The sequence below is a fragment of the Rhinopithecus bieti genome, unplaced genomic scaffold (assembly GCF_001698545.2).
Source record: "Rhinopithecus bieti isolate Rb0 unplaced genomic scaffold, ASM169854v2 scaffold_16773, whole genome shotgun sequence".
NCBI classification, from domain to species: domain Eukaryota; kingdom Metazoa; phylum Chordata; class Mammalia; order Primates; family Cercopithecidae; genus Rhinopithecus; species Rhinopithecus bieti.
This window is the reverse complement of record NW_016808848.1, coordinates 84,041-95,823: the sequence shown is the minus strand read 5'-3', so window position 1 is coordinate 95,823 and position 11,783 is coordinate 84,041. Positions and strand designations below refer to the sequence as shown.

General features: G+C 40.5%; 1 protein-coding gene across 6 annotated transcripts in view; it reads left to right on the top strand.

Moving 5' to 3' along the window:
• The window catches only part of COL15A1 (collagen type XV alpha 1 chain), a 134,188-nt gene that overhangs the window by 67,781 nt on the left and 54,624 nt on the right, over nt 1-11,783 (top strand). For all 6 annotated transcript variants that reach the window (XR_001888283.1, XM_017887592.1, XM_017887589.1 and 3 more), the window contains 2 exons: nt 7,909-8,058; nt 8,467-8,610. Coding sequence is in view for 5 of the 6 variants with exons in the window: in XM_017887592.1 (XP_017743081.1) it covers nt 7,909-8,058; nt 8,467-8,610 (294 nt within the window). In the remaining variant the exon portion in view is untranslated. The remainder of the gene's footprint in view (nt 1-7,908; nt 8,059-8,466; nt 8,611-11,783) is intronic.

Below are 11,783 nucleotides of genomic sequence, written 5' to 3'. Positions count from 1 at the left end.
GTGAAGTCTCATGCCCTACAACAGAAAATAGGGGGAGGAAGGGAGAAAAACAACAAATAAAAAAAGAAGAACAATCCTGGAAAATTGATATAGGTCATATTACTCTGAAGTCCATACATCAGCAGGCAGGTATGAAAGTGGCTTATTATGTAAATAGGTTGCTGTTATTTTCCTCTGAAGTTTAAGTTGTCTAGCTTCAGTTCGCAGGGCTTTAAGAAAGCATGGCTTAATTTTAGTGATTTCAAAAATGGGGGAAAAAAGGAAAGTAAGAAGAAAAAAAAATGAAAACATTATTTTGGAGACTTGTAGCCAGGACAAATGTTAGAATTCAGTCCAAACTGTAGAAAATAATAAAAAATGAAAACATTAGGCAAGACCAAAATCTAACAACAGATGTTCTATAGTTTATTTTAAAACATAATTTTCTCTTTCCAGTCCCATTTTCACTAAAGAAAAAATCATAGGACAATTTCATTTGCAAATTAAGTTTTAGTCTTATTATACTTGGCCTGAGTATTTGCATAAAGTCAGCAAGAATAGTTATTTGCCATATAGGCTCCTCTTTTTTTTTTTTTTTTTTTAATTGACTTTGCTGGAACTTTATTCCGTAAAGAATCTCAGATTTGACTTTAATGCCTTAAGGACAGCCCATGCCTGCAAATACCTGTATTAATTGGGTGAAGTCCTCACCTTGAGGTCTCAAGAAAACTTGGGGCTCCTGGACCTGTCAGAAAGTGACATTCTTTACTTACCACAGGTCAGAGATTGTATAGACAAGGTATGAGGCCAGCTTTCCTAAGGGACTTTTATTGGCTCTATAAATCAACTTTGGTTCCTTAAAGGAGTCTGTATCTGATAGCATGCCATTCCAGTCAAAACCATGGTAAAATAACCAGTGCTCTGTTACATGGTAAAATAACCAATTGTGCTCTGTTACAAAAGAAAACAGATTGTTTTCACACTTACACAAATAACTATATTATTAATACTCACAACTAATTAACAAATTTTTGGAGAGATCAGGTAGAAATATGCTCCAAATTTTGTTTATATGAGTATATTTTACTCTTTTTTTTTTTCCTGAGGCTGAGTTTCTCTCTCATCTGCCAGGCTGGAGTGCAGTGGCACGATCTTGGCTCACTGCAACCTCCGCCTCCCAGGTTCAAGCGATTCTCATGGCTCAGCCTACAAAGTAGCTGGGATTATAGGCATGTGCCACCATACCTGGCTAATTTTTGTATTTTTAGGGGAGAGATGGGGTCTCTGACCATGTTGGTCAGGCTGGTCTTAAACTCCTGACCTCAGATGATCCACCTGCTTCAGCCTCCCAAAGTGCTGGGATTACAGGCGTGAGCCACTGAGCCTGGCTACTCAATTGTTAAAAGCTGTAAATAGCTCGAAAGAAAAGTTTTCTTGTCTCTGATAAACAACAACAACAACAAAAAGGATCAGCAATGTTTTAAGCAAAAAGTTATAAAAGGATTTTCAGTCTTCTAAAAGTCCACAGTTAGCTCCTGTTCCGCATGTTATTCATGAGCATTTCAGCTATCCATCGGAGTCTTGGAAGTTTTGTCTATTCTAGCATCACAATCTTCAAAACTTGCATTCAAGGGCACCTGTCAAGAGTCCTACGCTGATTATAAAACCACTTTTTGAAAGCGATAAAAGCAAAACAACTGTGGATGACAAAAGTGTTAAAACAGTCATAGTTAAAGACACAATTGACAAGGAAACTTGGTTACTTCTGTGGCATACAGCAATTTTACATAATAATTACTACTGATAACATATGCTAAAAGAAATCAGAATCACAGGAATTTCATACAGTTCTGAGCACATACTAATAACACATTTATGTAAATATAATCTGAAGAAGGTTAAACATTGTTTCGTATTTGAAAATACTTCCTGTATGATTTTATTATATCAAATAAGCCAAATATGTCTCTTTTGGACTTCAGGGGACTAATATCTCAGAAGAAAAGTTTTCTTGGTTCTGAAAAATCAAAAAATTAATGGGACTTAAGTTAGCATTTGACTTTGAAAAGTTTGTCAAATTTAAAAAGTATAAAATGCTTGATATCACAAAATAGGATCAGAGGTTGTTGTAAAATAAGTCATTCATTTAGCCAAAGTGATACCTCAAAGATATCAAAAAAAAAAAGGCAAAATATTTATTCTTTGAGAGAGGAGATTGATTTCTCAAACAGCCCTAATAAAACAACAGGAGGCCAATTAAATTTGTTTTCAAAATTTTAAACAATCTATAAAATTTTAATCATCTTGACCATAAGATATAATTTCCATAAGCCTTTTTATAACCTTTATAACCTTTATTAAGGAGTGGGTTAATGCTCCAAGAAAACCTTGTCAATCTGACACAGGGGCCCATATGCTGGTCTTGCATCAGCATGCCTTTGACATTAATGGTTAATTTACAGAGAAACTAAATTTACTTTATCTCTCAAAATCTGCCCTTATAATCTCATGTGCCCACCTCTTCCGCAATAGTCTTTGGACCTTGAGGAGTTGAATAGCTTTAATTTTTGGCCCTATGTCTCACAAACACAGTTTATTTTGGTTGACATCTTCTACCAGATCTGTAGGTGAGGCTTTAACTGCTGTCAGTGTTGAAGATTTAGCAGGACTTGGTGTCCTTCTTAAACCCAGGAATCAAAGCCCTGTAACTTAATGGCACAAGTACTTTAAAAGCACATACAGCAATGTAGAGCACCTGATACTGTCGCTGTTCCGGGCACCACTATGTAACCTGCCATGATCCCTGGTGGAGTGAACAAACAGGGGCAAATGTGGAAATAAAAGACAAGAGACAAAAGAGTATATTTGGAAGAAGGGGTCAGGGGGAACCTTGCCTCTAGTGGACAAGGGCTCTGAGCTTTACACAGCCCTCCATATTTATTAGGTAAAAGAGACAGTGAGAAGCGGGGTGGAAGAAGGGATCAACTGCTCAGTCCAGAGTAGGCTGGCAAGACTGCATTCCTCAAACAACAGACTCTAGATGTCACAGTAGATAACCTCGGCATCAGGGAGTGATTGCCTCCAGCAAACCTGTCAGCAGAAGCAGTCGTGAGTTTGCTCACATCCTGCATTCGTGATAAGCAGTTTGCTGTTTGATCATATAGTCTCCAGTGGAATGCTGAGTTGGTCACGACCCATGGGCCTTCAGTTTCCTGCACGGAAAGTTATATGGATGTAATAACCTTAATTAAAAAATATATTCTTTTTGTTAATCTAGGTCTTTTCTAAGCAAACTAAAACTTAGTAATAATGACATAGGAATTATTTAGATAAAGTGTAAGATCTGTTTATTAGGCCAGTTACCCAAAGGCAAAAGAAAAGACCTTCTGCAGTGTGACTGCCGTTCCCTATGGGGAATATTATGTTGGAAGAAAATACTGCTTTTAGATCTCTAAGATGAAACATTTTTTTTAGTGTCAGCCCACAACAGTTAGAACCAGAGGGAAAAAAAATCTTACAGGAGCTGAAAATGAGTTGAAGGTTAGTTATTATTTCAGGCCTTTTAAAAGGGGAGAGAAAACAGAAAACAGCAAGATGCAATAAAAGTCGAACTTTGCATAAAAAAAATTATAATGCCTTGTACTTTATTAAGAGTAAAGCAATACCTTAAGAAAATTTTGTAGTTCAAACCAATTCTTTAGTGTATAAGTGGTTTTTTTAAAAATCAAAACCCAAATATCTGGAAAAGACGCATTTTAAGTAATTTCCCTTTAATTGTAGAGAGGCTTGTCCCCATATGCAAAGTTTTTTTTAATCAATCTTGCTCTTATGATGTAAACAGAGATTTCTTGAGCATGGCTTAGACTTTCTAGTCTTCGTGGCATCCCTTCCTTCTCTTTAAAAAAAAAAAACAGCCCATTTTATTCCTAGGCAATTATACGATAAAAGATCTTTTCCATACTAAATTATTTTCTTTAAGCTTTCTTATCCCCCAAAAATTAACGCATCCTTTAATTTGCTATAGAAGACTTTATAACTTTCTTTACATCTCTCTCATTTCCTGATTCGCTTCACCTTGTTTTATACATAACTTTTAAATAAGCTTTAAATGAGACAAAATTATTCACCTTTTAAAAAAACACAGTTTTTTTAAGAAAGAATGTTTTCTTACAATAAATTTTTTAAATGGAAAATACCCAACTAATAAAATATCTATTCTTTAATTTAACTTTAGATTCTAAATTATGACACATTTGTCTGTATTTATCCCATTACATTTACCTAATTGTTTTTAATAGTGTACCTAGATTACTGTATTTATGAAAACTGCAATAGTCATTATTTAAAGTTATTTCCCTGCCAACCATTTTATAGCCTGTGAATTTCAGGTGTTTACCTAAGGAGAACCTTAAGATTAAATATAAGGTTGTTTTACTAAATCAAGATTTAGCTATTTTCATTAAACTAATGTTCGCATCTTATTTATCAGAAAGTACACAAACAAAGGTTATCCTGTTTTGGGCTGAGTTTATAGTTTTGTAACCCTTATGCCAAATTTTAACACCTTATAGTATTTGGCAGGGATAAATATGAAATTACTTGATCAGTAAATGCAAACAAAAATGTATGCTGGCAATTCTTAAGACATTTTAAATTTGCTTTACCAATAATTTTAAAGCTACCTTATTAAAGACTTTACTTAGGTCATGTGAACTTGAAAAGCATTTGGGTTTATTATTTAATTTATGAGTGCTCTTTAAGCCAGTGTCATACCTTGTAGCCAAAAACACAACAAAATGTGTGTATGTACACATAAACACACACATACACACTCATACAACCAAAAATCCTATAGCTTTTACTTCAGAACTCTAGCCATGAAATACTGATACAAACTCATTGGTTTGCAGAAACAATAACAAAAATAAATGTCTAGATGCAAACAGTGGATTTTATTTCAGGAGAAATGTAACAGCAGACTTAAAGCAGGCAGAGGCAGAGAAGAAAGCAGAGAGACAGAGAACTTAGGAACTTTATAGTTGCAGATCGACTTTTGGGCTCTGAATTTTTCTTGCGATAATTGTGCATGAAAATGTCATGTATGTCCATTTTACAAAAGCAATTGCAAGAAGAGGGACCATAAAACCAATGGAGTGCCTGAAAGACGGTCATTCTCGTTGTTTTTCCTTATTCTTAGATTGTTTCCCACTCCACTTTTTTTTTTTTTTTTTTTTTTTGAGACAGAGTCTCCCTCTATTGCCCAGGCTGGAGTGCAATGGTACAATCTCGGCTTACTGCAACCTCCACCTCCTGGGTTCAAGTGATTCTCCTACCTCAGCCTCTCAAGTAGCTGGGTCTACAGGTGCGCACCACCATGTCCGGCTAGTTTTTTTGTATTTTTAGTAGAGATGGGGTTTCACCATATTGGCCAGGCTGGTCTCGAATTCCTGACTTCATGATCCACGGCCCCCCAAAGTGCTGGGATTACAGGTGTGAACCACCGTGCCTGGCCATTTTTATTTATTTATTTTTTTATTTTAAGGTAGGAACTGAGCTGTGGCCTAGTATTTTAGTGGAGTGGGTCAAAGTGTGCTGGTTGCAGGTAAGGCTCCACAATGTGTCACTACTTAGCCATTTCCACCCTCTTACATGTCTCAGTTCCTCTCTCTGTAGTTCTAGCACCTCCAAGAAGGTTCAAAATCAAAATGCAGAGTGACCAGCTCCTATATGCCCTTCCTGAATGAGGCTTTTAAACTAATTTTGTTGGGGTTCCCTGTAGTGTTGCTGCATATGACGTCATGGGGGGGTCAACCCCCAGACACTCCCAATTGGCCTCCAGTCACCCAGGGGCACCTTTCAGCTGGGAGGAGCAAAATGCCCTTTTTCTTTGGAGCTGAGGAAACTCATTCTCCCATTTATCTGTGAAAACGATAGTTCAGTTCCTCATGCAAAATGGTCATACTACCCAATCAAGATTAATTTCAGGAGGAAAGGCAATGGAGAAGACACCCGTTAGAATGCACCTCTGAACTAGAATTAGGGTCTAAATAATAACTTCCTAGAAGGAAAAAAGAAACAGCTAAGACTACTTCCTGTAAATTGTCCTCAGCCACCTCTAACTTTGTACTCTCATGCACCATTATACACACCAAGGTTAAATCCTCTCCCAGTACAAGGTAATCTCTGGTACCCCCTAAAACCAAAGAGGTCAGGTCTTACGATACAGGAGAACAGAGCTTTAGACCTAAGAAGAATCTGCTCATGACTCTTGAAACTCCACAAAGAAAATGGAATACCCCAAAAAGGGGCAGGTGGTGCCTTTGTTCTGAGTACTTTAAGGGGTTTGAGTCATTAGAAGCCTCCTCTAGGTTTTTATTGGTACTAAAGACAGCGAAGGGGGAAGGAGGTATAGGGTGGAAGAAAAGTAAATGAAAGAAAAAAAAATTTTAAGATAGGAAGCAAAGACAGCAAACATGTGCATGTTTTGGTTTTTTCCCCCCTCTCTTGCAGCTGTGAGAAATTTTAGCCAATTCAGAGAGGCCTTGTTACCCATAACTTAGAATTCTCATTTAGATTTGACCAAGTCAGGTAGAGTTGGGCAAATCTGATGGGAGAAAGACCAGAACAACCACCAAAAAAAACCCCTAACAATATGATTACTGAGTACTCTAATAGTAAGGAGAAATTAAGAACAGCTGGTTGTTCATCTTAACTTCAGCCAAGAAAAAACCCCAATTCAGCTACTTACTAGAGATAGGTCTTAGGTGGAAGATTGCTCTCTACCATCCTAGAAACAGGAAAGAATTTAAATTTGCCTTCCCTGTTAGAAATGAACTCAAACTCCAGAAAGGAGTTACGTGCCTTCCATCATCCTAGAAGCAAGAAAACCTGCATTCCTTGTTGGAAGTAAGTAAGACTCCAAAAAAAGAACTGTACAGCAGAATAAACTTTAGATATTGACCAAATTTTGGGAGATCAGGGATTCTCTGGAGGGGAGGCTCCAAGGCCTCAGCAAATTGTCCTATTGGTTTGAACCATGAAGAAAGCTCAAGCTGGTAGCAAGCACCTATATGAGATTTGTCAAAGGTCAGTGGCACCTCCACTCAGAATCCCTTCTTGGTTGCCAAAATGTGAACCCCAAATATCTGAGACAGGTCTCAGGAAAGTTAGGAAGTTTATTCTGCAAAGGTAAGGACATGCCCGTGACACAGCCTCAGGAGATCCTGACAACATGTGCCCAAGGTGGTTGGAGCACAGCTTGGTTTTATGCCTTTTAGGGAGACATGAGACATCAATCAATATATATAAGGTGTGCATTTGTGCTGTCCGGAAAGGCAGGACAACTCTAAAGTGGGGAGGGGGCTTTCATGTCATAGGTAGATAAGAGACAAATGGTTGCATTCTTTTGAGTGTGTGATTAGCCTTTCGAAAGGAAGCAATCAGGTATGTATTTATCCCACAGAGCAGAGGGATGACCTTGAGTTCTGTCTGTCCTTTGTCTGCAAGGAATTTCCTTAAGGACAAATTATTAGGGTGGTATGTAGCTTATTTATCTTAGTAGCTATCTTTTTAAGGAATACAATGGGAGATAGGTTAGCCCTAAGTAATTCCCAGCTTGATTTTTTTTTCCCTTCGGCTTAGTGATTTGGGGATCCTGAGATTTATTTTCCTTTCACAAAGCTAAGGCCAGAGAAGCGCTTGGCAGAGATGTGCTAGAGGGGACTCTGGGGTGGGTGGGGGGATGCCCTGAGAGATGCGTTCTAACGCTGGAGCTCCAGGTGAAGGTGTGGTCCTGAAGAAGCAAAGAGAAGGGAATCATGGAGCCTCCAGTTATCTGAGGCCCCAGTGCTTTCTACCTCCCAGCCTCACACCCACTTAACCAGGGGCATGGGCGAAGGGGCACAGCTCCTCATGCCAATTTCATTTCAGGGTCCAAGCAGTGAAGAAAGTTTAACAACAGCTGCAGCTGCAACCGAAGTGTCCCTCAGTACTTTTGAGGATGAGGAAGCCAGTGGGGTCCCCACAGATGGCCTGGCTCCCCTCACAGCCACCATGACCCCTGAGCAGGCAGTCACTTCTGTAAGTGTCATCTGGCATCCTCTCTGACTTACAGGGGAGAGACAGGTCTGCATTGTGAGACAACAGCCATCCTTGGCCTTGACAGGGGCACCTGCAGCTTGGTTATGAGCATCTGTGTGGGCAGCGGCTGGAGGGAGGCAGGACACAATGCCGGAGTGTGGCAGGGGCCACAGCTCTGCTCCCTCCTAGCCTTGCCCAAGAATTTATTCAGAGACAAGTGGTCCACAGTTGGCACTGAGTCTTAGAGGAGATGCATATTTCAGAAGGGGTGTGCTGGGGGCAGCGATGATCATAGGGAAGAATGTGTTTTGAAACTGGGCTGGCACCACAGAAACGACAGTGACCACAACTCCCCGGCAGCCTCGTGAGCGAGGTGAGGTGGTGCCTCAATGCTGGTTTTGTTTTCAGGGTCCTGGTGATGAAGAAGACTTGGCAGCAGCCACAACAGAGGAGCCCCCCATCACAGCTCGGGGTGAAGAGTCCGGCAGCCCTCCCCCCGATGGGCCACCGCTGCCCCTGCCCACAGTGGCTCCTGAAAGAAGGGTCACTCCGGTAAGTGGCATAGAGCTGTAAGATTTGACTTGGCAGACCTTACATGGGAGAGAAAGAAAGGCCAGAGTTGTGGGAGGGTTGGCCCCCAGCTTCCTGAGAGGTAGGTTTTCACGTTGGTTTGCAAATTTGGGCATTTGAGGAGCTTTAACCTGGGGAACACTTGAGGAAACTCCAGCTTGTAGAGCAAAAGCAAGAAATTAAAATCAAGAGGACCTGGCTTTGTGTCCCAAACTGATCTTTGGATTGAAATAAGATCTAACAGTCAGTGCTCTTCTGGGGACAAAGCTGACCGTTAGACGTGGCGGGTCTGCAGAGGGGATGAGAGCATCAGCGCTGTGTGTATGTTGGGGGGTGACCTCCAAGTCCCTGCCAACATGAGTTTTTATGACTCTTGGCTGCAACTGTGTGACCTTAAGCAAATCCTTTGATCTTTTTGGCCCTCTGTTTCCTCATCTGTGAAAATGAATGACTGCAAGGCCAAGTCAGAGAATGCAGGTTGGAGAACGCTTACAAAGCTCTACACACACCTGGGGTTGTCACCACTTAAGGGCTATAACTGTGTCTTTTAGAAACAGGAAACCCAAAGCTGGCCCTCAGCTTGGGCTTGTGTGAAGAGAGACTGCTCTTCCAATGTGAACACATTTTTAAAGGAAAACATCTCCTTGGTGACTAGCACGGGCTCGTCAGTTCCCCAAACACCACTTGGTCGTGCACACTTTGAAAGCCACCATTCAAGCTACAGTCATGTGGTCCATTGGCCATGGTGCAGCAGGACTGACCTGTGAGGGGAGGGGCTGTGGGACGGGAGATCAGGAGAGCACCTGAGGTCCTGAATGCCCGAATGCCCCTTGTTCCGGGGCCTTTTCTAGCGGTTATCACACTGCTTCCTGTCTCTTTAGAGTTGTCTTGCATTCGTTCATTGATTCACTCATTGACTGGACACATAGTGGCTCTGGGCCCTTAGTCAGGACACTTGTAAATAGAGATGAATGTGACCTCACTCCTGTCCCCAATGAATTCACAATCAAGGGGCAGGAAATAAGCCATCTGAACTGACATTGATTAATCACTCTGTGCTCCAAGTTTATCTGATTCCCTTCACCACACCCCTCTTCAGTATAAGGTGAATAGGAGGTAAGATGTGGAGAGGTAGTCACCTGCCACTGTTGCCTGCCTCTAAGAGGTGGAGCTGGGATTTGAATCTGCATGTTGGCCTGCAGAGCTGAAGCTCTCGAGCTTCACCCAGCTGAAGTCCTCGTTTGTGAGAGTTTGGTGTGGTGGGAAGATCCTGGACTGGGGGCCAGGAGGTCGAGGTTCTGCTTCCAGGGATGTCACTGACTTGTGGTTGGCCCTGGGCCTCCTTGTCATCATCTATAAAAGGAAAAAGGTGAACAACAACTCTGGTTTTTAACTCTGGTCACACATTGGAGATGGCTGCTAGCTTAAAACAATGCGGGTGTCTGAGTCCAGTGCTAGACCAAGTAACTAAGACACTGGGGCTGGGGCTTTGGGCTTGCAGGGCATCCTAGTGGGCAGCCAGCTCTGGATCGACCCGCTCATGCACTGTGACTTCCCAAACAATGTCCCCCTGCTCTTCTGCACCTCACCACAAGGTATACACAAAGCATCAAGTTCAAATCTCCCTAGTGTTGCCTCATCAGACACAGATAGAGCCAGTTCTCCTTTTTCTTTCTCTTTTAAACTTTTTGTTATTGAAAATCTTAAAATGTCACAAAGGAGCTTAGAATAGTATAATTAACCCCCACATACCCATCGCTCAGTTTGGATAATTATCAACACTGCCAATCTTGCTTCATCTGTTCCACCTCCTACCACCATCTTTTTTGGAGGGAAGGGGAATACTGGAATATTCAAAAATGAACCCCAAACATCCTATCATTTATTTGACTGGTAAACAATTCAATGTGTACGGCTGATAGAGTGATCTGGTACCTTTGTTTTGGTCATAGCCACAGTGTCACAATGTGTCTAATAAAATTAACAGTGGTTCCTTCATATTATCTAATGCCCTGATTATTTTGTTTTAAAATACCTCTTTCCAGTTAGTTTGTTTGAATCTGAATCCAAACAAGGTCTACACATTGCATTTGGTTGATACATCTGTTAAGTGTCTCTTAATCTCTCATTGTCTCCTGCCTTCTTTTTCCCTTTTGCCATTACTTTGTTGAAGAAACTGGGTCAGTTTCTTTCTTAGACCCTTTGTGTTTTCAGCTTCGAAAAGTTGGTCTGGTAAGGCTGGCTGTGCTCATGGGAGTGTGAGGGTTACTGCTCCTGGGGAACTCTTTGTCCACATGTATTAACAACCATAAGAATGCATATTGCTGACCCAGAAACTTCTCTTCTAGGAATTGATTCTAGTGGAGATAATCTGATAACCTTTGTTGTTGTTGTTTTTTTTTCTTTTTTTTTTTTTAAAAAAAAAAAGGCTTTGTTTACCAGGTTGCTAATCTCGGTATTGTCCATAATAGAGAAAAATTGGGCATAATTTAATTAGCCAACAATAGAAGATTAATTGAATTAAAGTATATTCACCCATTCTGTAGGTTACCTGTTCACTCTGATGGTAGTTTCTTTTGCTGTGCAAAAGCTCTTTAGTTTAATTAGATCCCATTTGTCAATTTTGGCTTCTGTTGCCATTGGTTTTGGTGTTTTAGACATGAAGTCCTTTCCCATGCCTAATGTCCTGAATGGTATCGCCTAGGTTTTCTTCTAGGGTTTTTGTGGTTTTAGGTCTAACATTTAAGTCTCTAATCCATCTTGAATTAATTTTTGTATAAGGTGTAAGGAAGGGATCCAGTTTTAGCTTTCTACTTATGGGTAGCCAGTTTTCCCAGCACCATTTATTAAATAGGGAATCTTTTCCCCATTTCTTGTTTTTGTCAGGTTTATCAAAGATCAGATGGTTGTAGATGTGTGGTATTATTTCTGAGGGCTCTGTTCTGTTCCATTGGTCTATATCTATGTTTTGGTACCAGTACTGTGCTGTTTTGGTTACTGTAGCCTTGTAGTATAGTTTGAAGTCAGGTAGCGTGATGCCTCCAGCTTCATTCTTTTGGTTTAGGATTGTCTTGGCAATGCGGGCTCTTTTTTTGGTTCCATATGAACTTTTAAGTAGTTTTTTCCAATTCTGTGAAGAAAGTCATTGGTAGCTT